The sequence below is a fragment of the Protopterus annectens genome, chromosome 2.part1 (assembly GCF_019279795.1).
Source record: "Protopterus annectens isolate FY-2018-M chromosome 2.part1, PAN1.0, whole genome shotgun sequence".
Lineage (NCBI taxonomy): Eukaryota > Metazoa > Chordata > Ceratodontiformes > Protopteridae > Protopterus > Protopterus annectens.
Window position 1 is genome coordinate 1,804,167,670 of NC_056729.1, and position 27,806 is coordinate 1,804,195,475.

General features: G+C 39.7%; 1 protein-coding gene across 1 annotated transcript in view; it reads right to left on the bottom strand.

The window, feature by feature from the left end:
• The window catches only part of LOC122795041 (tyrosine-protein kinase STYK1-like), a 689,604-nt gene that overhangs the window by 89,465 nt on the left and 572,333 nt on the right, over positions 1-27,806 (bottom strand). Inside the window, exons 7-8 of the mRNA XM_044063619.1 lie at positions 16,196-16,236; positions 9,479-9,575 (exon numbers count right to left, since the gene is read on the bottom strand). Coding sequence (XP_043919554.1) covers positions 9,479-9,575; positions 16,196-16,236 — 138 coding nt within the window. The remainder of the gene's footprint in view (positions 1-9,478; positions 9,576-16,195; positions 16,237-27,806) is intronic.

Here is a 27,806-nt window from a genome sequence, read left to right on the forward strand (position 1 = left end):
TCAAGAAAAAATACAGCAAGAGCATGGAAAGCCTGAAAGCTTTAACTGTGGATAGGAAACAACACCTTCTCGGTAAAAAAAAACACCCACAAAACCATAGGTGGGCCCTGACTAAACATCACACCCCTTAATGCCCCCATAGTAAAACATTCATAGGGAGAAAAGTGGCCCGACAGAGACCAAGTCTCAGTTAAATAAATAGTAATCATAATGAAGGTACCACTGGTAATATAATCTTAGATTTGTACTATCTGGAACAAATCCTGAAGTACTGATCTTATGCTCTGGACGTAAGTAACATCATGCTAAAAAAGCAGCTGCTGGGACTTTGCTGAAGTTATATTCTTCAGCTCCTTTTGCACTCACACTATAGGGTGCAAGTCTTGTATATTCCATTTTTTTCCTTGATGTACCCCCCCCCGATACCACAGAGTTGCAGATTAGGACTTTCAATGAACTCTGTATGATGACTGGTTGCAGGATTTTGTATGCCTCAGTTGGAACCCGGAGACAAAATCAGATCATTCTTGTGAAATCTCAGACACAGTGGGTTTAGCATGCATTTATTAGCAAGTTGTCTGTCTATTGGTGAACTGAAGTCAAAGTTCAGGCATCCATGATTAGGACTGATCCAAGGCAAAGGAATACATAGACCTGAGTGGCTAGAATCATGAAACAATAACACTGACCATCACATGCTGGGTCTCAAACTTCCAAAAAGCTGCTAAAGTTTGCTGCTGAACGTACTGCTGCAGCTAAGCTGTGCGATGAATATGGTATGCATAATATATCCAAAAAGCTTATTCCATGCTCCTCTTACTGCACTCAGGACCCTCCCTTTTACACAACAGAGTTTCTTCTACTGCATTCTCCTATTATAGCCAGCTCTAAAGTTATAAACTTTGGATAAGCTACCTGTGTCAGTCCTGCTTTTCTTGGGGTGACAATGGGTTTTTAATGATTAAGGCACCAATGAAGTACCGATACACCCCTTGAATGCTGTAAAAGAAATTCACCATTTCTACTTGACGTAAATTACTAATTTTCTGAAGCATTTTTGGATTTTTCACCTTTTGCTCAGTTTTTCTATAACCACACCCACAAAACTCCAGTACAGCATCTTATTTATATTATGTCATTATAACTACAGCTTAACATAGGCTAATTGTCAGAGTGAGATGTTCCACCTGTGGGTCTATTTAACTTGTCTTTCTAATATGATCTCCAACTGACTGGAGTCTAGCAGCCTGTACTTTAAAAAATGTAAAAGCACTCAAAAAATGGAAAAGATTAAAAAAAAAAACGACTATAATCAAAGACTTTATTGACCACAACATATTAAACACCGAGTGCTTTCGTCAAGTCTTCAGAATATAGTTAATGTTTTATCACATTATTCAAACACAATCAATTAAAATCACGTGATACTAATTAGTAAAATCAATGCTTCAATTCCTTCCTTTTTAGGAAAGCAACAAAATCCTCCCCATCATTTAACCCAGGTGGATGGCAAACATTTAATTTCACCTGCCAAACATATTCCAACCACCCCAGTTCTTCAGCATGAGGAATCCTTTAAATAAAATTCCAAAACACATTTGAATCAAAAATTGTGTTTGTCATCGTATATGGCAAGGTTGCATCCAACTTAAAAGGTTTTATTACAAACACTAAAGTGCATTGGTTAGTTTCAGAGGCTAAAGATTAGTAGTTTATGAAAGGAGAAGCATAGCAGGGATGGGGTAGAGGTGGCACTGTATCGGCGGATGCTAGAGAGAATTCCTTCATTCTTTTCTCGTACTTCAGAAAAGTGCATGTACAATACTGTTAAACTGAAAAAAGCCCATCAGGTTTAAAAAAGCAGAAGTCTTTTCTTCACTTGCAGAGCTGGCTGCAGGAAGCAGATCAGTACAAATTTAAAAATTGGAACAAAAAGCAGTTATGAAGGCTGAAAATGGTGATTATGAAAATATTGGCTTGCGTTTGGATGGATCAAATTCCGCAGTGGTGGAGTTTCCTCAATCTGAAGCCATTACTTTTCAGCAAGGTGGTCTAAAGAATACAGTCTTACAGGAAATGATTGATAAAAATGGAGACAAATGATGAACAACTTTGTTTTTTCCAGAAGCAGTGGAGTAATGCTTTCCTGTTACAGAGACTGTTGCTAGACAGGAAACGGATAAGAGTGCTGGTGGAGACTTCGAAGTTGGAATTCTAACATTTCTATATAAATGGATATTCCTGCAGTCATTTGTTTAAGCTAGACATACTATATAAACTATACACAAACTGTGTAAACACACAGGATGGAGAGCACGAGTTAATGTTTAATGTATAATTTTAGGTTTTAAAACGTTTTATATAATTATGTACCATCTAGTCTATCACAATATGACTAGTTTTAGTAGTGTATAACTATATGAAGTGTTGTGGAGCAGGATATCTGACGTTTCTTTTTAAATTTAAACGGAACTACTAATTGATTTATTACGCTAGGTACGCTAGTTTTAAAAGGCTTGTTTGTTTGTTCTAATTGAAACGCCTTCTGAAGAAGTCACGGTTGTAGTGACGAAAAGTGTATGTGGATTATCACACTTCAAGGTTCTAGTATTGGAATATTAAAGCTGCTTTTTCTACTTTTGACAACTTGTACCTTTTTTGGACTAAAGAAGCTATTTATACTCTACGAGCATAGCCAGTGTTGCTAGCGCTAACAGGTTGGTTTTTTTCGCTAGTTTGTGGTCTTTTTTGTTTGTGAGACTTCGAAGTATTCAGATCCACACGTAGGAGAGATGATCCATAGTTGCTGTTAACAGTGAAGGGACGTACATTAGAGAGAAAAACAAGTAAAACATCACATGCAGCGGCTGTTGCTGCTGACAACAGGGGAAATATAATTCAGCTGAGCGTAAACAGCCAAAGGAGACAAACTGTAATGAGGGATTTGTACCAGAAACAGATTCTGTTAATGGTATATTGTTTGGGATTCTGCAGTGGCTCCATATCAGGGATGTAAAGGCTCTAGACACATTTAGTCTGTGAAATAACACTTTATGGTTTTTCAAAGGCAAAAAGGTTTGAATTTTACAAAAATCCTCCTTTGAGCCATAGAAGGGGTATATATAAACAAGGGGAATACAGCTTTTGTCAAGAAAAAATATGGGACTACAGATGTGACTCAAGAGCTAAGAGTATCTTGAAATGAAATACCAGATTGCTGTTGAAAAAAAAATACATTTATGGAATGGGGAGTTGAAGGCTTGGGGTAATTTTGATGTAGTTGATGGTAGAATGTGGCATTTGTCGAGTACTATTTTGTTAAATGGAAAGAAAGGGATAGTAAAATATTGGGGAGAACTTCATACTTTTTCTTTTGTGGAGCTGATGATCATTTGATACATTTTTGTCAGAGATGCACACAGTATGGTGAAGCAAGAGGTTCTCCCGTGCGATTCTCAGCTGGAGCGGTGTGTGGAGTCTGCATGTCCTCCCCACAGTCGAGTGATGTCAAAGACATGCAGTTAGGTGCAAGTATGAATGGGTGTGCCTTTGTTGAAGGTTGGGCATCAGTTTGGCAACTCGGCACCCTAAAATCCACTGGCAATCATGAACAGACCAGAGTTCCACTGTGGCAACCTCTAACCGGGAAAAGCCAAAAGACTATGAATATTGCTAACTTTGGTGGATACTCTATAAAGAGAAATAAAAAAGGAGTACATGAAGATGGAAATGGAGTTTTTGAAGAAAGAAAAAATCATTAAGTAGCATGCTGGATTATGAGGAAGTTTAACCTACAAAAAGAGAAAGGAAGTCTTAGAAAAGGAGACATACCTGTATTAAACTGGGAAAAAAGTAATGATAGAGAGGAAGAAATATTTTTGTGCAAGGGAAGAAGTGATGTCATTGTTTTTGATAAGAAAATAAAGTTAGAGGAAGGAAAATTACATTCGATGCAAAGAACATGATAGTATGCTAGAATTATTTTAGTGTACTGGTTGTGGGGGAAGGTGGCGAACTTGTTGCATTTGGTATATTAGTAACATGGAATAAAGTAATGGATACTGGATGGATTGGTGGGTGGTTGTATTAATGGAGGCAGTGAAGCATGGGTGCCTTATGAGCAGAGCTTGAGACCAAGAGGGACTGGGATGTAATTGGATATGCGAGGGAACTAAAGTGGTAAGAGGGGAAAATGAAATGGATTTGTTTATTGTAGCATCAATAAGTTAGGAGATACAGAAGTAAATATGAGCAAACTGTGGCAAGATGGGTAAAAGTAGAACATTTTATGGAAGTATGTGATGACCAAAAGTATGCAGTAATGGGAAGGGAAAGTAGCAGAGTGGTGAGATTAAGCAGAAGTTGAGACAGACTGCTAAGTACATGCAATGAGTGCAAAGTGAAAGACCACTCTAGTAGATTTTAGCTGCAGTTAAAAATTGATAATTAGTGGGCTATACAAGATACTGCATGATAATTAGAAGAATCAGAGGAGGTTCGAAAAGACCGGGAAAAGAAAATGGAAAGAATTTACAAAAGAAAAAGAAAAATAAGGTATGTACTGGGATTCAATAAAGTTACACAATATGTATTCATTAAAATTCTCATTTTTGTGTTTTCTAGTCACGCAACAAGATTACGCTAAGCGTATATGTAAGTTTACACTTTGTGGTAACCTTTGGGATGGTGGCCTAATGGTTAAGGTGTTTACTTTACAAACACAAAGTGCAGGGTTTGAATCTCACAAGGGATAATTGGCTAGGCTTAAAATGTCTCGCAAGGGCAGTTAGCCTAGTACTAACCTATGAACCTATAATTCATACAATAAGGAGAGTGGCAAGTATGTTGACAGCATTACAAATAACATTTGCAAAAAAAAAAATTGCATTTGATAGATGCATGCATGTTGGGGAAACTGATACACAGAAGGATTTACGCATTTTCCAAGCTGCCTAGAAAAGGAATTATTGGAAATTGTTTTGAAGGGCTATTCAGGGCTCACTGTTGAACCACGTTAAGAGGGTGTCTATTTTAAACAAGATGGAGGGACAGTTTTGAAGAATACTGTGCATATAGCTTAAATCCATTAATAGTGGATATTTGTGCAGAATGGCAAAGGAGGATGAAAATGTAGTAAAGATTATGTGGGAGAAATGCTGGTTTGCAAACAGAGACAACAGATATATGAAAAAACATGTAGTTTAAACAGCATGATGAAAAAAAATAAGTTTGAGAATTGGGGAGGAGGATGCAAATAAGAGTAGGAAAACGTAGTACAAGTAAATTTGCTAAATAATTTCCCCAAGTGAATCACCGGGTACAAAAATACCACTATTAAAAGGGCAATAAAGGATAGGTTAGAATTAGAACATTTATTGAATTGGCTGTTTTTCAATAGTGGTTAATATTGCAAAAATATTGGTCTAGGTCCAAGTAAAATACATACAGATGAGTGAAAGATACGTAAAATATGTAGTATGGTGGAATCTAGTTAACATGCATTCCTGGAATGAGAGATATATAGTTGTGGAAAAGGTTTAAATAAATATTACTTTGAACATTGTTGAAATACAGATTTGAATATGATGCATTATGGAGTTTATGATGGAGAGAAAGAACAGAAAGACACAATGGATACTATATATTAGTTAAGCACCTTAAGGATAATTTTGATTAATAGAAGTGAAAACCTGCTGTATAGTAGATTGTGGAATTGTAAAATTATGGGGGGGTATAAACGATTGGGGAATTAAATCTTAAATCATTATAAGTAAAAAACTAAGAGCTCTCATAAAATCATCCAAGGCAAATTTTGAGAGAAAAATCGCTAAGGACTCAAAAGACAATCATAAGGCCTTCTTTAGCTATGTTAGAAACCTGGGAGGAAACTCCCAGATATGCTCAGAATTAGTTCAAAATGTGAAAATTACTGAACCTACAGACATTGCCAATATACTGGCTGACAGGTTCAGTGCAAACTTCTCCCCCCCAAAAGGAGAGAGATCTATACCAGAGGATTGTAGCCCCCCCAAACATCTCTAACGCCCAGGTGAGAACTGCTCTCTCTAAGGCGAAAAACACAGCATCCATGGGACCGGATGATGTCCCCGGCTGTGTGCTCCACGAACTCAACGAAGAATTAAACCCGCAGTTAGGACAGCTGTTTAATCTTAGCCTCACCTCAGGATACGTACCCAAGGGAGTGGCGCACAGCAAATGTGGTCCCACTTCACAAAGGCGGTGCCTCCAACGACCCTGGAAATTACCGTCCCATCAGCTTGACAAGCCTGATCTGCAAAGCCATGGAGAGGATCATAATGGAACTCATAAATAAAGACATAGGGAACTTGCAGACTTTGGATCCAACCCAGTTTGGCTTTGTCAAAGGCAGATCATGCCTTTTAAACTTGGTTGACTTTTTCGAAACAGTCACCAAGGCCATTGATGAGGGAAAGGCAGTCCATACAGCCTACCTCGACCTGGCAAAGGCTTGCGACACAATACCCCACTCGGGTATGATTGAAAAACTCATCAGCTTAAATGTAAACCCATACATCACAAGATGGGTTGCAAACTGGCTGACAGGGTCGGAGTTGCTGGCGCCATGTCAGACTCAAAGCCTGTCACAAGTGGTGTCCCACAGGGCTCAGTCCTGGGCCCACTCTTGTTCGGCATCTACTTTTCTGAAGTACAAGCAAACACAGGAGAGTTATGGCTGACAAAGTTTGCAGATGACTGCAAACTGGGCGCCATAGTCGAAAACACATCTGACACAGATATCCTTCAGAAGGGTCTCACAGAAACGGATAACTGGTGCCAGAGCCATGGCCTAAAGTTAAATGCCAAGAAATGCATAGTCATACCCTTCGGGAAAAACAAGGTTACCCCTAGCTACCATATAGGTGGCAATCCACTGAGCACAGAAGAAGTTATCAGAGATCTGGGGACCCAGGTTGACAGTAACCTTTCGTTTGACACTCATGTTGCTAAAGTAGTTAGGAAGACCTTCTACATTGCCCACCTGATCATGAAGGGATTCACATCTAGATCAAGGGAAGTCATAGTCTCCCTGTACTCATCACTCATCAGACCAATGATTGAGTACAATGCCCCATTCGGAATGTTTCTGACCCGACACCTGCAGCAGCTGGAAAGGCCCCAAAAGTTCCTCACCAAAAGGATAAAGGGTCTCAAAAATATGCCTTATGCTGACCGACTGAAAGAACTTCAGCTCTATTCAGTCGCTTACCGCTTGCTCAGAGGTGACCTGTGGCCTGACCATACAAGGCCATGTCAAACCCAGATTTGATGAACATGCTTCACCTCAAAAAATCTAGATCCCTCAGAACTACAAGGGCGGGAGACAAACCTTGACACGGTTATTAATAGGACGTGCTGGAGGGACAGATTCATCACCCAGAGACTCCCTATGCTGTGGAACAAAATCCCGGTACATGTGAGGCAGAGCACCTCGCTGGCCGTGTTCAAGAGAAATCTTGACCAATGGATGGGAGATCGCAGATATACCCCAGGGATTACCTCAGTGTCACTGCTTGACAGAGGCACAGCAAAATAATGGGCATAGTTTTCTTCAAACTAAAGGGGTGGCGAAAGCCACAAAAACTCTGGGCTAGGCTTATAAATGCCCTTGGGCAGATAGCCTAGTATGAACCTATGAACCTAAATGTTATAATATGTTTTAAAGAAAATGTATGCAAATTTATTCTTCTGCCTTTGAAAGTTACTTTGATGCATGTTATTTTAAAGTGAAAATTATGTAGAAAAACTGAATGGTATATAATCAATAGAAAGCTCCTACTGAATTCAGGCAGACTTAGCCTCTGCTTAAATTTCTCATCCAAAGGATAGCACACACAGGAATGCAATCTCTCTTTATAAGCACTCTGCAGTACCAGTGCTGGAAAATTAAACTAAATGCCTGGTGTGGGAATAGAGCCCAGTCTTCTGACCTTCCAGCAAAGGAGGCAGACATTCATGCTTGCAAGAATGCTGAGCCTTTTGTTCCATTCTTAAACAGGTATGTCCACTCGAAATTCCAAGTGCCTCTTTTCAGATACACAAGATCATTGACTGGTCAAGTATCTTGCTTATGAGCACTTTTTCCAATGGGAGAATGAAGTCGCACAGTAGGATAAAGCTCATTAGCACAAAGAAAACATTTGTACTACATACATTGTCAGACATATGCTTATAACATGTCAGCTGGTCTGATTCTTAAGTACGAGGCTCGCTGCCCTTGTGAACCTTTTTAAGCCTAGCCAATTTCCCTCTCAAAGGCAAGAATCAAACCTTGTATCTTGTATATGTGAGATAAACACCTTAACCATTACACCCAATCACAATGAGACTTCTACATTTAGTAAAAAAAAAACTAAATTGTTTGCAGAGTGCAAGATGAACTGTATATATCTGGTTTATGTTTGGAACAGAGAATCTTAGGGTTCATTTTTCTTTGTAATATCTCCAAGTTTTGGGATTGGACAAAGTGAGAGAGAAAAAAAACATGCTTCTAAAAAGGAATAATACTGTGGCAATAAAAATGGTGACAGTTTTCACAAAAACAAAACATTGATGGAAAAGGATCCAAGGACTAGTTCATTTTCTTTCTTTAACTCTCCATGCTTCATTCTTTACTACATAATCCAGTGCCTCTTGTCCATTGCTGGGTCTGCTAGCACCTCCTCCTTCCACACCCATATGATCTTCTATTCATGGCTGGGGTGGAAGAGAAGGGCAGCCTGGACAGACTTGCTGCTAACTGATTCTGCATCCCCCCCATTTTATGGTATACTAATTTTCCCCCTCCCCATGATCTCTGGTACATCAAGGGAGTGGGCACACAATGGGGACATGCTGCCATATCACCCTGTCTCCACAGTAGTTTAGCCAAGCTCCCTTCGAATCCCCTCATTGGACTGAACCCACTTCTCATATTCCTGGCAGTCAGGGAACATATGCAGGGAACAACTGTGAGATTGTCCTCCACTTGGGAAGAAATATCCAGGGAATTGTTATGGCTAGGCTTGTATAGGCCCCAAGGGCCGATAGCCTAGTACCAACCTATGAACCTTCATTGCCTCTCAGTCACGCTATGTGAACCCAAGTCAGGTAGGCTGCACTCGGGGCTTTGTCCCTGTATTCCATCAAAGTGGAAAATAACTAGTTCACTTACTCAGTTTGACAAAAAAAAAACAACTTTACAGCAGATTTTCCACTACTTTCCTTTGTGAGAAAAAGAAAAAGGGGATAAGTCAGGTTAATGCATGCTAGATCACAACATATGGTGTTGCTCATGTGCTTCCTAGCATGCTGAGCTAGTAATTTCTGTAATCAGGAACTGCAGCTGTACTGCTCCTATAAATGTCATGCTGAAAACGGACACCCAGAATTTGAAACAGTAGATTTCAGTTAATTCTTTAGAACATCTCAGATAAAAAAGACCACTTATTTTACTTACAGAGAATTTTTGCAGAGTTGTGGCTTTTGCATCCGGTATCCCCTCTGAAGTTTAGGGAAGACATCAACAGGTTGGAGATCAGGGTATGGTGGTGCACCTATTAATAAGAAATGACGTATTACATTCACCAAAGCTTTTTGCTCATACTAAAGGAATCCCTAAAACTACAAGTTCAAATGTGTTGTTTACCACAAAAACACATGCATTCCTCATCCTTCTCTTATACATTTAAAATCTATGACATCATTTACATACCATATGCGGAAGTCCATACTCCATAGCCTGTGGGACGAAGGCCACAAGCATTAGGACAGTTTGGCATTTCAAGCTTTCTCGGGATGATAAATGACCTCTTCCTATTCTACAATGCACTGCACCATCTCTAGCTGTATCCAGATTAGAGGCAGCCACACTAAAGCAAAAATACTTCCATGACCAACACAGCCAAGGAGGGATCAGTCACTATAAAGGACAGAACCATTCATACAGATAGATCATTAAGGTAAGTACATAACTATTCCTACAGATATATCATTAGGTTAAGTGCATAACTATCACATGATAGGAGTGGGCCATCCATACTCCATAACATAGGACAAAGTTCCATAACTCATCCTAGTGTATTGTATGCTAATACACTGTTGATAATAGTGGCCCCAAAGAAGTATCTAGACCCAGACACTAGATTCAGTTTTCCTTTACAAAGGTATTCAAAGATGACCAAGTTAGCAGTCATACAAATGTCATCTATAATAACAAGTGTGAAAAAAAGACTGAAGATTGTGGAGGCAGCCATGGCCTTGTACAATATGCTTTGGGAGATTTTCTGTTAATGGCTCGTCATGTGAGATTTTCTGTTAATGGCTTGTCATGTAAAACAAATGAATTAATGTGGGGGAAGCCTTTGACTAACTGATTCCACGGCTTTGGGACAAAAAGTTTCTAAAGAAAACATTCTGCAGAATGCCTCAAAGGAAATAGTACCTTGACTGCCTCTGCACATCCACATGCTGCAATAAGTACGCCCCAAAGTTAGGATACAGGGGAAAAAACAAGCAAATGAATGCTTGTTGCATGTTAGACTGAACTACTACTTTGGGCATAGAAGTATTAGTTCTGAGCATGACTCTATCCCTATGGAAAGTCAAATATGTAGTATCTACATACAATGCATGCAACTCAAATTCTCCTGGCCAAAGTGAGAGGTACATAAATGGGAGTTTCCTCAACACGTGGAACTTTGGAAGGAGAAACTATGGCTGTCCTATACTGGCTGACAATTAAGCCACCTCCTCCACCCGAGTCATCTCTGTATGTCCCTTTCCTGGCAGATCACTAGTATTCCCTACACTAGGAGAGTAACCCATCTGGAAGGGGTCCTGCTCGGAGGCTGTCCCACCACCTCATGTAGGTCTAATGGACAAGATATCTGCTGGGCAAGCAGTGAGAAAGGCTGGTGCAGAGGCCATCTGACCAACTGGGGACATTTTTCTCATGGTCTAATTACCCACCCTCACATGCTGATAAACTGTGTGCTTTGATTGGTCAATAAGAGGGCTGTGTCAAGTCTGTGTCCTGCCCTCCACTGTTGAGCAATCCCATTGAACTTGTTCTCTACCCTTCAGCCTGGCATCATATCCTTTGGCTCTGGCCTCTAACAGGGGCCACTGGATGATGCCCAGCATCTCTCCCCTTCAGGAGAAACATGCTCATCCTCCCTGTTATTCAGAAACCCAAGTTGCTGCTTGAACTAAGGTCAGCTAGGTCATAGTCGGGGCTTTATCCCCCTAGGTCACCAGAGAGTCACAGGTCAGACTAATTATTGGTTCAAAGGGAGCTCAAGTTAGCTTTTTCAAAACACAGAACTTGCACCAGTTTTAAAAATGCCTGCAAAATAATCAAGAATGGTAGGAAGTGTAAAAGAAAACAGGTCTAACCCTCTCATCTCTGACCAAGTAGAAGAGCATATCCACCTATCCTGATGTTTTATTTGGGGGGTTGTCCATTGTCTTCATCCGTGAAGACCAAACCTATCTATTACTGGTCACTACTCAAAGCAGAGAGTCCAGGCAATGAGCCACAGAAGGTGAATGCCAGAGTGAGACTTGTCCAGTGGATAGGATAAATTCTTCACTGATATGAAGATTGGATTCTCTATCAGATAAGGCAGAACAGGGACCAGACCTTCCAGAACCAGTAGGAACCAATGAGAATGACACTAAAAAGCTATGAGAATGATTTTTGTTTTGTGAAGTTTCAGCTTGCATGAAATTTGTCAGAGGAAATGCATAAAGTCAGATGGCTGCCTGTGGGTTAAAGCATCCCTTGGGGCCCTTCCTGGTAATAGAACAATAGAAAAGAAGTTCCTGAACTTGGAAATAGTTGGGGATCTGAACAGATTGCAGCAGAGTTTTCTCTACATGTAACAGGTTTCTTTGCCACAGAGAATTTGGGGACCACATGTGGGGCGTGAGCAAATATCTGTTCATTTTTTCTGCCCACAATCTGCACTTCTCTGGATGTGGAATGCAATTAAAATATTTTGTTGACACGGCTCATTCCTGTACTTTCATAGCTTCCCAGCAAAAGGGTTAAGGATCACGCTCCACTCTAGTTAGGCACCTCATGGCTGCCACATTTTGTGCCTGTATGGTATGGACACTGACTGACATGGAATCCTGGAAGGCCCAAACTGATGGAAGAACGTTGATATCCAGTATTGCTGACATGCAGCAAGATTTCTACTGATGTCCAGACAGCTAGAACTGTGCTTGCTGCAGCACCTCTCCAGCCCCCAGGGCTAAGGCATCCACATTGTGATGGCTAATGAATGAGGGAGGAAGATAGAACAGACTGCACAAAAGAATGTTACTGATATCTAGCCACTATGACAGGTGTAAGTACAGAAAGGGAATATGTGGGTCATATGCACAAGGTCCACATTCTGTGACTACAAAACCAAAGGGTCATTCTGTGACCACCAAACAAAAGGATCCAGTGAGGAACTCACATAGTACCTGGAGGAAGGTATGGCTGAAATGGAAAGCACCACAAGACCCAGCCAACACTTTTAGACACAGATCTGCTGTCTGAAGAGATGAGAGAAATCAGTAGCATTGGCAAGGACCACCTAAGGTCTCCCTGGATGAAGTATCACTACACAGGATAGGGTATCCAGGACAAGGGTCTAGGTCAGACACATAGATGACTGCAACTAGAATTTTGTCTATTTGCTGTCCACTTCCATGGACTGGAAGAAACTCTGACTCCATTACAAAAACTAGTTGGACTCAAGGAGCCATGAGGATCCAGTCACCCAGGTAAGGAAAGACCTTTTCTCCCTGTAGACAGAGGCACTTATCATAGACATGTATTTGATGAACTCCCACATAGCAGAGGTGGGGCAAAGTGAAAGTATCCAGGACTGGTAGTGACCAACTCACACTCTAAAATGTAGATATTTCCTGGAGTGCTTGTCAATTTTATATGCAAACAGGAATTCTGGACTTCCACAGAGCATGCCCAATTCTTCACCAAGGCACCAAGACCATCCTGAAGGTGGCTTTGGGAAAAAAGAATATAGGTCATTCAAGTCTAGAATGGGGGTGATGTCCTTGATCTGTCTTGGCATTAAAAAGATTATCTGGTCTGTGGAATCTCCTGGATGCACTCCCCCCTAAAAAAAAAAAAAAAAAAAAAAAAAAAGATGTACACCTCTAAACTAGAAGAGGGCACTGAAGTGGACAAAAAGGATTCTTGTAACCCTGGATACAATGGCCATCATCCTCCTGTCCTTGCTGATTGCCTCCAAAGGGGGAGCATTTGTGGAAGTCCAGAGGGCTGTAATTGACCCACAATAAAATACCATTGCTGGGAGTCGCTGATATTGCTACAGAAATAGTAAAGCTTTGGTTATTAGCTCTCTTTCTAGAGTTCTGGTTACTATGTTGTTCACACTGAAACCACATCTGACATGGATTCTCTTGACTCTTTGAAATGTAACGCAGGAGGAAGGTAAACTTAACAGTGATTGCAGTCCACTTTTTCCCTCCTATTCCATTGCTTTCCATATCGACTTCTGGCCCAAATCTGAGGGCAAGAAAGAGGACATTCACAAAAAGTTACCTTTGAGTACATGGCGAAATTCGTCAGTATGCATCAGGCCTGGTGATACAGCAGCATGCAGTAATGTCTGATGCTGTAACTTTGTCTGAATGTTTGGATGTTCTGAAAGCCATATGCATGGTAAGTTTGGCCATGGTCAACACAGTAGCAGACTGGGATAACAGATTTTTTTTTTGTCCAGTCCATCTGGCACTGTTGTAGGGTAGAGACCATTGTAGCTGCTACACCCTTAGAGTGAAACTCCACCATATGGCCCAGAGACAAACCCTCAGGAAGAAAGCTGAGGGGACACGCATGCATTTCCACTAGCAGTCAGCTATCCTAGATTCCTCACCTTGTAGATATACTACATGGCTTTGAGGGGTGGGAACTTTTTTTTTTAGAGCAAGCGTGGAAGCCAGAATATCTGGCTTAGGAATCTTCAAACAGAAAGTCCATTCTTTATAAATATATAGCAGATTATCTCCTTTTTAGTATCTGTATCATTATATTTGGTGAGGCTTAAGCTTTCTTGATATCTACCCTGTTCATGTCAGAAATAGGAAGAAGCACCCGTGAAATTTGCTTAGGGAACCTAAAAGCCTTCCTTAAAGCTCACCAAGGAAATGTGGTCTGCAGCTGATCTCCCCTCAGTCTCTAGCACTTCACAAAATTGGGCTTGTCCAGGGGGTTAACTGCGTCATCAGTGTCCTCCCCATTATCTAAATAAGGTATTGTCAACCCAGTAGGGAAGTCTGTGTGCTTTTTCTTCACACAGGAGGGCTAATCTGAGGACAGTTACCATATTCAACCTGAGATGGCAACAAGAATTCTAAGATGATCTTGGGTCCCATTCTCCTGCTCAGCATGCTGCCTAGGGATAGGCTTAAAAGGCTCTAAAGCTGTTAGCCTAGTAACCTCCAAGGATCCTATAAGGGTAACACTAGCATCAAAGTTGAGTGGAAGAACACCACCACCAAGCAGACAAATTCTGATGGCTCAGGACTGATACCAAAGCCAAAAACTGCATTTAAAACGGAGGACACCAACCCTCCACACTGGTCACTGGGAATGCTGGCTGCAGACATTAAAAAAACTTGCATTTAAAACTGAGGATGCCAACCCTCCACACTTGCTGCTAGGAATGCTGGCTGCTGACATCAATGCTGTGCCAAAAGATGACCGAGGAGCCCCATTTAGCACTGAAGAAGTGATTTCCAACTATACTGGCACAGATGGTGATGTTGATGCGGATGCTTCCTTCAAACCAGCATGTCCCCGTGCCAAAAAAAAGGCAACAAAAAGTCCAGATTCAATAGGGGAAGAGTGAACAACTTCAGAACACTGGTTCATGCTAGATGAACAAAGGAGGGCACTGACAAGGAAACTTCCCTTGGCCCTTTAGTCTAAAGGGAGAGAAGTCACAAGTCATCTAGCTCAAACCTGTTAACCAGGCACTTTTTTTTTTTTTACAGGGTCAAAAACATTTTCCACCAATGTTCTGTAATTGATGATTACCAAGGATGATGAGGAAATAGCTCACTGTGTGTGTTCTTAGTGCTACAAGTTTCAGAAACAACTCTAAGGCCAAAACTGACTCAGTTTCAAAGTCTGAACCAGTGCTGGAAAAGACATTATCCAAAAGTGTAGCAGCCATATGAGAATCTGGAGGGGAACTACTAGCAGACTCCACCCACTCCCATTTGACCTTTCTTGATTGGAGGGTTTCATTACCAAAGGGGCTACTGCAGATTGCGGAGGATGATGTTGACACTTCTTTTTGGAGGAATGCCTCAGAAACTGAAAATTTCAAATAATTTCAACGCTGATTTCTTAGTAGGTTCTGGAGTCAATGACAAACCCACACAATGACAGTGCTTACTCTGATCACTGCTGCTGAGTAGATAATTTGTAAAAGTAAAATGTAAATATCTTCCTTCGATACCAAAGGCTAAAGTTACTGAAATTTTTTGAAACAGACACCTGTCAAGGTAGTCATCCTATCAAAAGGATAAGCAGGACTGAACATGTTTATTCAATGGCATGATTTTCTCACCACAGGGCATGGAGGAAAGAAATCCTTGCTCTGTGACTAAAAATTGAGGCAACAGCCTAAAAACTACACAAACCAGTTTGACAAAGAAAAGCCCATGTCAATAAATATCAAAATGGCAACTCTAATGCCAAACATACGTCTCATACTGGATAACTGAAAATGTCAGCCAAAAAGTGACTTCTCTAAGTGAGAACACTCACACTTGCCCTAAAGGACTTAAAACCAGAAGGGTGAAAAAAAAAAAGGCCTAGGCTCAAGACAGAAATGAGAGTAGCCACAACCTCAAAATAACCAACGACCTAGTGTCTAAACGGAGACAGACACTGAGCTCAAATGTGGCAATGAAGATCTGGAGAGGGACAACTGGTGTGGTGCATTGTGGGATGGAGAGGAGGTACTCACTAGCTTAAATGGGTTTGGAGTACACAACAGTATTAATGCCTGTGATCTTAGTCCTTCAGGTTACAGAGACAGACCAGGTTAGAGGAGATCACATATTTACAACATTAATTTCTGATTTTTTCCATATAGCTTCTGTTTTTAAGGATAATGCTTACCTAATGTGACCAGTTCGTATAAGAAGATCCCAAATGACCACCTACAACATAAAATATATATTTTAAAAACAAAGTCGGATTATTCACAGAAGATTCAAAACACTGTCTGAAGTCTTGTAATTGTTTACAACAAAACCACAGCTATGATAACCATTTTGTTTCTTCCACACTTTTACAAATGTGAGTTTGGCTTCACAGATTTTTAACAAGTACTTTTTTCCTAACCATCCTTAGTTGGGAGTACATGCCCATCAACAATATTAAAAAACAAAACAAATTTTTAATTTTCTCATTAAAGAAAACACAAGGGTGAACACAGTCAATGCAACTTAACAGGGAATGTGGCATTATAATTGCTAGCTTAACTTAAAATTGTCAGTTTTATTCACATATAAAAATTAGAAAACAAGGGATCTATAGGTTTATAATTGTATACTAGGTAATTGGTTTAGTGGACTATTGGTGGCCTAGCCACTGTTTCCACTACTACTTCCCCTATCCAGGGGCAAATTTATTTTTTTATTTATATTTATCTTGTTATAGCACTGGTCACAAATTACCAGTTGCAGACTCAGACTGTTACATAGATAGTAAAAGAAAATTTTACATCAACATGACGTCAACGCAAAATACATGAGTATGGGAAACTGTGCATATATATCTATATATCTATATATATATATATATATATATATATATATATATATATATATCTATATCTATATATATCTATATATCTATATATATCTATATATATCTATATATATCTATATATATCTATATATATCTATATATATCTATATATATCTATATATATCTATATATATCTATACACCTTTGCCCCAATCTTAGGGATAGAAGAAACTACCACTCATACTTCAGGGTTGGGAGGTCATCTTGCTGAAAAGGGGACAGGGTTAATCACTACCTTCAGTGAACAATCTGCCTTTGTTAGGAACATATTCTCTAGAGAATGGGACAACTTTTCAAAATTTTCAGATCTTGAATGTATTTTTGACAATGAATTAACCCATGTATATCGTAGAGGGAAAACTATAAAGAATTATCTTGAAATGGGGAAGAAAAACAATGGGTGTAACAATTATGACAAATCCAAGAAGGGCTTACAAAAGTGTGGGAAATGTAAATATTGCTCTTATTTGATTTGTGGGGATAGTATGGTATTAGAAGCAAGGAATAAGACCCTCCGTTTAAATACATTCGCCAATTGTGACACTAAAGGCATCATATATTTAGCCGTTTGCAAAAAATGTCCCTCTTTCTATGTCGGAAAGAGTGAAAGAAAGCTCAGACAGAGAATATACGAGCACTTATATGATGTCAGGGTGATGAAAGAAAAAAATGCATTGAGTAGGCATTCAACAAAATGTAACACCACAGGCTACTCATTTTTTGTATTGGAAGTTGTTCCCACTAACCCAAGAGGGGGGATGTGGGAGACGCTTTTTGACTACAAAGAGTTGTACTGGCAGCTCTTTTTAGATGCGAATCGTAATTTTGGGCTCAATGACATGGTATCATTGGCCCCAGTTTTAAAGATGAGGGCTGCCAAGCTTTGATTTAATGAAGTTCTTCCTTGGTCTATTTTTATGATCTTCACTGTTTTGAAATTTTATATACATTCTCAAAAGACAAGTCTTGTATTTTCAGCTTAAAAAAAGTTTAGTGTGTGGCTGTAATTAACTCAATGACCACAAGATGGTGTCTGGTTATAATATTAAACCTACAAGTCTGAATGACATGTTATATAGTAACATTTTCAAAGAGATTCATTTAAAAGTATAGAAAGTTTTTAAAGCATTGGAAAACTTACATTAAATATATACTAAATATGTAACAATTTGAGTATAAATGGTTTTAGTGAATTGTATTCATTTTGTAAGTGTTTTAACATGGCTTTCATGAATTAATTACTCAATTAAGTGATTTTAATTTATTGTGCTGCTTGATTGGACAAGAGATCTGTGATTAAATTCAAACAGTATATAAAACCACCTCATTTTAAAATTGATGTATAACTGATGAAGTTGTTGACGAAAACGTCTATGTGGATACGTTATTGTTCTTTTACTGATCCAGTCTCTACTGTGGAGTTTTTAAGTGCTTATTAAAGCAATTTTTCCTTGGAGCTTCGATTCATTTGTGCCTGGTGGAGTATTCTTAGTTAACTTTTTTGGTCATACTGTTCTTGGCTCACTCACTTTTTATCAGTTTTTATGGAGCAGCCGCCAAGCACAGATCCGGCTCCTAGGAGCTCTGAGACTGGGGAATTACGAAAGCTCATCGGGCAACTCACTCAGTTGGTTGCCCTGCTGACACCGCTTAGTCAGTCATTTGCTTCACTTGCTGTCCTTATGCAACCACCGGGGAACCAGGAAGCTAACCGGAAGCAGGTTGAATTAGATGCACTCATTACCAATGATGTAAGCAGCACTTCAATCGAGGAAGATGTGAACTGTGGAAATAGCTTAGACGGTTTTCCACACATTACAGTGGATTTTATCAACGCTAACAGCAATGGAGCTGAAGCGGCCTCTGTTAGACCGAAAAGTCAGCGTACACGGCAACAAACCCGTATGGACAAATCTAATCCTATTACAGGTACACAAAAACTGTTTTCTGACTGCTTCAAAGCGAAGTATAGCTTTGAAACTCAAAGCAGTCCAACTAAATACAGTAATACAAGCTTTGGTACGCTTTTAAATGATTTGGAATTTTATTTAATAAAATTTAAAACGCTTGAAATTGACAATGATTATCTCAAGCATTGTATTACTTTAAATATTGTTCCTAAGGGCCTTAGGGTTTGCAAATACCCTAATAATGTTACTGAAGGCTCTGATTTTCATGGGGAACTTATTTCTATCTTTGACAATTGTGGTTTAAATGTTATGAGAGCTATTATCAACAACAATGAAATGTTAATGCAAAAGCTGCAAGGAGATATAGAGAACATTAATAAAGCTATTACAAATGACTTGTTATATACAGTAGATGCTAATAAGAAAAAATATGAGAATGTTTTTGAAAAAGTTGACACTAAATGTAAGGAGGTTCAGAACAGGAAGATAGGGAAAATTAAAAGGGACCAAGGGGAATATAAAAACAAAACCCACTATCCCAGACCTAGAACCACCCACAGGAATGACTATGGGAAATGGAGGAAAGAAGATAATTTTGATGGAGAATGGGGGGAAACTGTTATGGAAGAACAACAAGAAGAAATACTAGACACAGACGAGTATCCCCCCCTAAGGAGATCAGAGAGGCTCATGCAGCAGGGTAGGGTCTACTACAACTCAAAAAACTACAGGGGAGATTTTATTAGATGACACAAGGATTGAACAGGAAGTTGACATTATCAACAGTTTGAATACCTGGAGTTTTAACGGGTTCAATATATATAACTATTCCAGTGTTAGTATTGACAAGAGCTGGTTTAACCTTTTTTCCAAAGGCTTCACTTTTGTGCCTACACAAAAAACTGATATTTTCAAACTACTGGTAGACATTAAATTGTTTATTCGAAAGAACTTGGAACTTTTTCAAGGACAAAAGTCAGATTATCAGGGACAAAGTTTGAAGCGGAAAAGTACATTCAACCCCGACTCACCCCAACTTAGGAATTTTGAATTGAAAGTTGAGCATGAGATAAGGAATCACCTGACAACAAGAACTTTTCATTCGAACTTAACCCAGGAAGAGAAAAACACTTTGAGAACTATTTGTGAAAATCACAACCTGAGAGTAATGAAACCAGACAAGGGGGGAGGGGTGGTAGTCATGGACACAATACAGTACGAAGGGAAAATGTTGGACTTACTTAATGATTCTGAAAAATACACCAGGGTATCCATTAACGAAGTGAACATGGCCTATAGAAAGATTCATCTTTTATTATATGACATGTTAATGCAGGGTTCAATAGATCAAGACACTTACAAATTTTTGTTTGTAGATAAACCAAAGATTCCCTGCATCTTCGGGATTCCCAAAGTCCACAAAAATGCCTGTGACCCACCCCTCAGACCTATTGTGTCGGCTGAAGGATCAATAACAGCTCCTTTAGCAAAATTCGTTGATTACAAAATTAAACAAGTACTCGAGGGAAGTGAAAATGTTCTAAAAGACTCCTGGGATTTGTTGAGAAGGATTAAACCTTCATTGTATAGTGAACGTCTTGGGTTTGGAACTATGGACGTGATTGATTTGTTTGGTTGCATCCCACACGAATTGGGGCTTTCTTGGTTTGAAGAAAAATTAATTGAAAGTAAAAAACTAACACACATTGATTTTGTCAATACTTTAACATTCATGGAAATAGTGTTAAAAAATAATTTCATCTACTTTCAAGGGGAGTACTTTAAACAAGAAAGGGGTGTTGCAATGGGGGCACATTGTGCACCCACATATGCCAATATTATCATGGCTTATTGGGAAGAAACTTTTCTTCTCAATTCTCCTCTGATGAAGGAATGCTCCCTATACACTAGGTACCTAGATGATTTATGTTTTTCTGGATGGGTAGTGAGGAAAACTTTAACAACCTTTTGGCCTTTGTTAATAACACCTCCACATTTCTGAAATTTACCAGCAATTTTGATGAACAAAAGTTAAAATACCTTGATGTTCACATTGAGAAACAAGAAGGGAAACTGTCATCAAGAATTTTCAGGAAAGAAACTTTTTCTAATTCCTATCTGCACTTTACCAGTTGCCATCCCCCCCATCAGAAGAAGGGTGTGGTGAAAGGGCAACTGGTTAGGTGCAGTAGAATGACCTCGGACAACAAAGCTTTCCTGGAGGAAACAGAATTTTTAAAGAATCTCTTTATTCAGAGAGGATACCCTTTAGAGATGTTTAACAAGGTGTTGGAGGAGGTTAGTACAAAAAGATCAGACACCTTTGCCCCAATCTTAGGGATAGAAGAAACTACCACTCATACTTCAGGGTTGGGAGGTCATCTTGCTGAAAAGGGGACAGGGTTAATCACTACCTTCAGTGAACAATCTGCCTTTGTTAGGAACATATTCTCTAGAGAATGGGACAACTTTTCAAAATTTTCAGATCTTGAATGTATTTTTGACAATGAATTAACCCATGTATATCGTAGAGGGAAAACTATCAAGAATTATCTTGAAATGGGGAAGAAAAACAATGGGTGTAACAATTATGACAAATCCAAGAAGGGCTTACAAAAGTGTGGGAAATGTAAATATTGCTCTTATTTGATTTGTGGGGATAGTATGGTATTAGAAGCAAGGAATAAGACCCTCCGTTTAAATACATTCGCCAATTGTGACACTAAAGGCATCATATATTTAGCCGTTTGCAAAAACAGTCCCTCTTTCTATGTCGGAAAGAGTGAAAGAAAGCTCAGACAGAGAATATACGAGCACTTATATGATGTCAGGGTGATGAAAGAAAAATGCATTGAGTAGGCATTCAACAAAATGTAACACCACAGGCTACTCATTTTTTGTATTGGAAGTTGTTCCCACTAACCCAAGAGGGGGGATGTGGGAGACACTTATTGACTACAAAGAGTTGTACTGGCAGCTCTTTTAGATGCGAATCGTAATTTTGGGCTCAATGACATGGTATCATTGGCCCCAGTTTTAAAGATGAGGGCTGCCAAGCTTTGATTTAATGAAGTTCTTCCTTGGTCTATTTTATGATCTTCACTGTTTTGAAATTTTATATACATTCTCAAAAGACAAGTCTTGTATTTTCAGCTTAAAAAAAGTTTAGTGTGTGGCTGTAATTAACTCAATGACCACAAGATGGTGTCTGGTTATAATATTAAACCTACAAGTCTGAATGACATGTTATATAGTAACATTTTCAAAGAGATTCATTTAAAAGTATAGAAAGTTTTTAAAGCATTGGAAAACTTACATTAAATATATACTAAATATGTAACAATTTGAGTATAAATGGTTTTAGTGAATTGTATTCATTTTTGTAAGTGTTTTTAACATGGCTTTCATGAATTAATTACTCAATTAAGTGATTTTAATTTATTGTGCTGCTTGATTGGACAAGAGATCTGTGATTAAATTCAAACAGTATATAAAACCACCTCATTTTAAAATTGATGTATAACTGATGAAGTTGTCGACGAAAACGTCTATGTGGATACGTTATTGTTCTTTTACTGATCCAGTCTCTACTGTGGAGTTTTTAAGTGCTTATTAAAGCAATTTTTCCTTGGAGCTTCGATTCATTTGTGCCTGGTGGAGTATTCTTAGTTAACTTTTTTGGTCATATATATATATATATATATAGAGGTCAGCACACGTAATATATGAATACAGAAAACTGTATTTACAGGAAAGAAAAAATGTAAAGGGGGAATAAGAAAGAGGGACTTCACATATATCTATATAGGTAGAATACAGTCTGCAATTAGTAAGCCCCGAACTGAGTATGTGAGGGAATAGATTCTACCGAGTGTTAAAACTACTAGGTAGATCAGCAGACAGTTGAGAATAAGTAGACAAGCAGGATGCAGGTGAGAGGGCATCTGTTTTAGGGACATACTCTGTAGGATATGCACTGAATTCAAACATTTACATTCATACTGCTTTTTATGGATTCCCATTCATTCAATGACTTTTTTGAAAATAATTAGGAAGCTGCTTTCTTTGTAATGGAGGTAAGTGTATTCTATAGGCAGGGCATTTTCTCAGGAGGGAGCTCAGTTCTTCCAACAACCTCAGCTTGTTATGATGTAGGTTCAGATCTCTAGAATGAGTCTTTGTGGTATTATCAGTTTATTTTTTACCTCATTATCTGCTATCAAGCCTCCCCAATCAGACAATGCCAGTTTTCTCCATTACAGCAGTCCAACTCAAGACAAAGTGAAAACTTGGGGGGGGCGCATCATTTAGGCAACCATGAAGGTGGTCTGTGCTATCACTGATATGCTGTCAATAATAGCATTTTTTGAAGGGCCTAACCTCACCCTCTGGGTGGGGTGGGATGAGCAAACTGTTCTGACTCGCACTGCCCTTTCATTGCAAGTGCACGCCCACAAACTTATTTTGAAGACTACTACCCATTTCTGGCTTGGTGAGTTTAATTCCTGCCCACAGGTCACCCCAGGACACTCCCATCCTTCATTCCTGCTGGTGCTGTCAAGTGCCCAAGCACAGGTCAGCTGGGCAATAGTGAGAGCCACTGGCTACAGTGATTTATTTTGACCTGAAGGATTAAGGCTTTAATGTCCAATAATTAGCTGCATTAAGTAGAAATATTTTTTAATGAAGATCAAAGCATGATGGTCAACGGACAGCTCATTATCTACCAATGTGTTCAGGTCTCGAATGGTTTCTAATTTACATGATAGGTGCAGGGGGTACTCGTATTCCCCCAAGAGTACAGTACTGCATTTGTGTTTAGCTCTCGTCTGTTTCATGAAACCATTAGTGATGGTTAGATCCTTTTGGAAGAGTGAAATCATGACAGTTACAAGTTTGCAGTTAATCAGCATTCACCCTCTTTTTCCACCATTTTTGTCCATGGGGGTTTGAGTGTCACACAATGATGATGTCAACAGCCAATGTTCACATTGCTGGGTGGCTAGCAGACTTCAACCATGGACCTTGACATCAGCTTTGACACTGGCAACATGGATGCCAAAGAGTAGTTCCCCTGCAGCAATCCTGATGAATGCCATTGGCGATCACATTTATTGAAAAGTGTTCAACCAACCTTGGCTGCATGTCTTCAGTTTGTGAGCCAGTTTGTTATTAAATGAGTTAAGCAAAATCTTATAATCAATTATAATATTTCTATAATGCCAGAATGATCCAAGATTTAATTTTCATCTAGTACCTCTGACTTTCCCAAAAGTCTAATCTAAGTTGGCAGGATATAGCCTTCATAAAGCTAGACTTGCTTGAGTCTAGGGGTTGTAAGCAAGCAATATCTTCAAACTCCAAAATTGCACTGTTTTATATATATTACAAAGATTAATTGGTTTGTATTTCCCAGGGTCAGTGGCAGAGCTGCACTTGTTGAGCAGCACCTTAACAGTACTTCTCCAGGCCTCTGGTACATACTCTGAACAGTTTGTGAGGAAGTTGGTGAGGTAGCACTTTATACAAAGAAGCCAACAACCGGTATGTTTTCCATACCCATAGATCTAGTATTCTTAATTTAGGAGACAATATCCCCAAGTTGCCTCCTAATTAGCCTAAAACATTACCTAGCAGGACTGATCACTTAATGCACTCTTCATATTACAGCCTCAAAACAGGTTATGTGACAGGCAAATGGAGGACCACAACAGTCACCCCTCTTCATAAGGGTGGACCATCAACTGACCCTGGGAACTACATACCCATCACTCTGGCAAGTCTAATATGCAAAGCCATGGAATTAATCATGGAAATGATCAACAAAGACACTGAGAAACTACAGACACCAAACCCATCATAATTTGGCTTTAAGGGGAAGTCTTGCCTAGGTAACCTAGTAGACTTCTTCAATAAGGTCACCATGGCTAAGGATGAGTGGAAAATGGTGCATACTGTTAACCTTAAGCTGACCACGACATTCAGTACATTACCCCACTGAGGTACTGTTGACAAATTCTCACAACTAGGCATAAATACCTCCATAACTTGCTGGCTTGCCAGCTGGCTCACAGATAGGACCCAAGAAATCAGGATCAGTGAGACCACTTCCACCATGAGACTGCTCTCCAGTTGAGTACCCCGGAGCTCTGTGCTGGGCCCACTTGTTTGGCATCTACTTCTTGGAAGTCAAGGCCAATGCCAAAGGCCTCTGGCTCACCAAATTTGCAAATGACTAAATTGGGAGCTATCAGACTCCCTCCCATGACACTACCATCCTACACGTTTATAACATAAGCAATGACTGGTGTGAAAGCCACAGATTAAAACTGAATGCAAAGAAATGTATTATAGTACCCTTTGGGAGACTGTCTACCCAAACTATTTTATCAATTAAACTCCCTTAAGAGTTGATCCAATTGTTAGGGATCTGGGAACATGTGAAGACAGTAATCTGGCATTCATCCAACATGAAGCCAAGATAGTAAGAAAATTATTCCATGTTGCCCAACTCATAAGCAAAAGTAGGACATTCAAGTCCAAGGAAGTAATAGTACCACTCTACTTGGCCCTTTTAGGCCCAACAGAGTACAACACCCCCTTTGGCATATAATTGGCCAGGTACTTGCAATAGCTGGAATGCCCTCAAAGGTTCCTCACCAGGAGAATCCAGTGTATGAATACCCTGTCCTACACAGATTACCTTAAGGTCCCATTCTTTGTACTAGTCTCCTATAGGTTACTGAGAGACAATCTATGCCTAGCATGTAAGGCATCCTCAGATCCAGCTCTGATGGAACTCTTGCACATCCACAAGGCAAATAGCACAAGAAACACTGGATCCAAGGATCTGACCTTTTTGTCTTCAACATAAATAGAACCTACTGGAGGGACCAATGCGTCTCCCAAATGATCCTTGCAGGATGCAAGAAACTCCCCATCTACGTGAAGCTGAGTTCATCCTTGACCTATTCAAAAGGGACCTTGACCACTGAATAGGAAAATCACAAATTCACCCCCAGTCTGGCTGCCATGTCTGCAATGGACAGAGGTCAACTGTAAGTAAATTAATCCACAACTAATATACCCGCATAACCCTTCGCTACTTATTTACTAATATTCCACACCATATAGGTGTTCAAGGAACTCTGGGACAAAATTGGGATTGGTTGCATGGCTAGACTTGTAAAGACCCTGATGGTGTTATCTTAGTATAAACGTATGAACCTATAGACACTCAATGCAGTGCTGAGTAGATTTTTAACATAGTTAAAGAATGCTTGATGTTTATCCCTAGATGATATAAACAATGTTAATTCATATTTTGAATTGTTAAGTTTTGATCATTTACCTTAGCTCTTTACTTTTTAATATCACTTTTAGTGCATGGGAACTTAAGGTTTATTAGTCTGGCAGTTAATGCAGATGATTAAGTATGTAACCTGGGTCCAGGGTTCGATTCCCTAGAGTAAGGCACTTCGACAATACTTTGGGGCAAGTGGGAAAAAAATTGGGCTAGGCTCCTAAATGATTTTCTTGACTGCATACCTAGTAATTATCCATGAACCTATTTTTTAGGGCCAACTTTTTTGTGTTTCAGGAGAATTTACCATTACTATGGCAATTAATACAAAGGCTTGTTTTTACACTTTGGCTTTGTATCTGTGGAACACTGAAAGACTGACTTGTGAGGTAGCTATGAACCAAATGGTGTTCAGTGACACCATACAAGAAAACAGCTCCAGTACTTATTAATGCCCATCTCTCCAGGCATATCTAAAGGTCAGTTCCCAGTGCTTTCTCCTATTAACCTGGTGAACCTGGGCATCCTGAGACAATGTATCAACTGCCTCATGTACACTGACAACCCTCTCCTCTTACCTCCCAACACTCATACTTTGAGAGATGCACTTGTATATCCAAATTGGAAGCCACACACTCTCCAGCCAAGACCGGGATAGCTGGTCAAGAGAAGGTCAACACTTGCACCACACCACATGGAACGCAGCCATCCAGCACGGTCTTCACATAAAAACACAAACCACATACTCACCTTTGTGGAGGTTCTCAAAAATCTACCCAAACAGCAGAGACCTCCAAGGCAGAAACACACACTACCATCACAACACAAATCACGAAACACAACTCTCCTAAACAGTGTGCTAGTCAACCAAAGCCCCTAAGGAAAACAGCATGCCCAACACACTAGTCATATGACTCAAAAGGGAGGCACACTGATGTTCCACTCACTAGGCTGAATAAGGAGAAAGTAACAGTCAAGCTGCCTGTCAGGTTCCAGGATCCACCACATAATGCACCACTCAGGTCCCTCAACAACAGGTACAAATAAGACTATCATTGTACATGTGGGTGTGAATGACCCGAGTCATACCTTACTGGACTACATGAAAACAGACATGGAGGAGCACTTGGATTATGTAGCCCAGGAGGGTAAGACCCTAGCCCTGAGCAGCCTCCTGCCATCACCCAGAATTATACCAAAGTAGAAACAGAAAATGATTGATTTCAACAATTGGCTATGTTTCTGATGTCATTCTAAGGGGATCCAGTATCTGTCTACCTGGGATGTCATGATTTTCAGACCTCGATGCTTTGCCAGAGATGGCCTGCATCTGTCACCCCCGGGCTTCTGCATGCTGGACAAGGCTCTTGCCATCCCTATAGTGCCTTTTTTAGGTGGTGTTCCAAACATACCACCACAACAGCTACAAACAAATGCAATCTGAGGGTCATGCTGCTCAATGCTAGAAGTCTAAATCTCAAAATGCACTTGATCGAAGCACTCAAAATGGAGAACATCAACATTTGTGCTGTAACAGAGACCTGGTTCAAGGCAGCAGAAAGAACCCCTACACTACCAGGCTATAACTCCTTCCACACCTTTCGGCCCCAGAACTTGGACCGAAATTCCAAAGGTGGTGGTCTTTCCATATTCATAAAGGATGTTGCACACCTCCAGACTGGTAGCGCAATATAACGCATCAGAG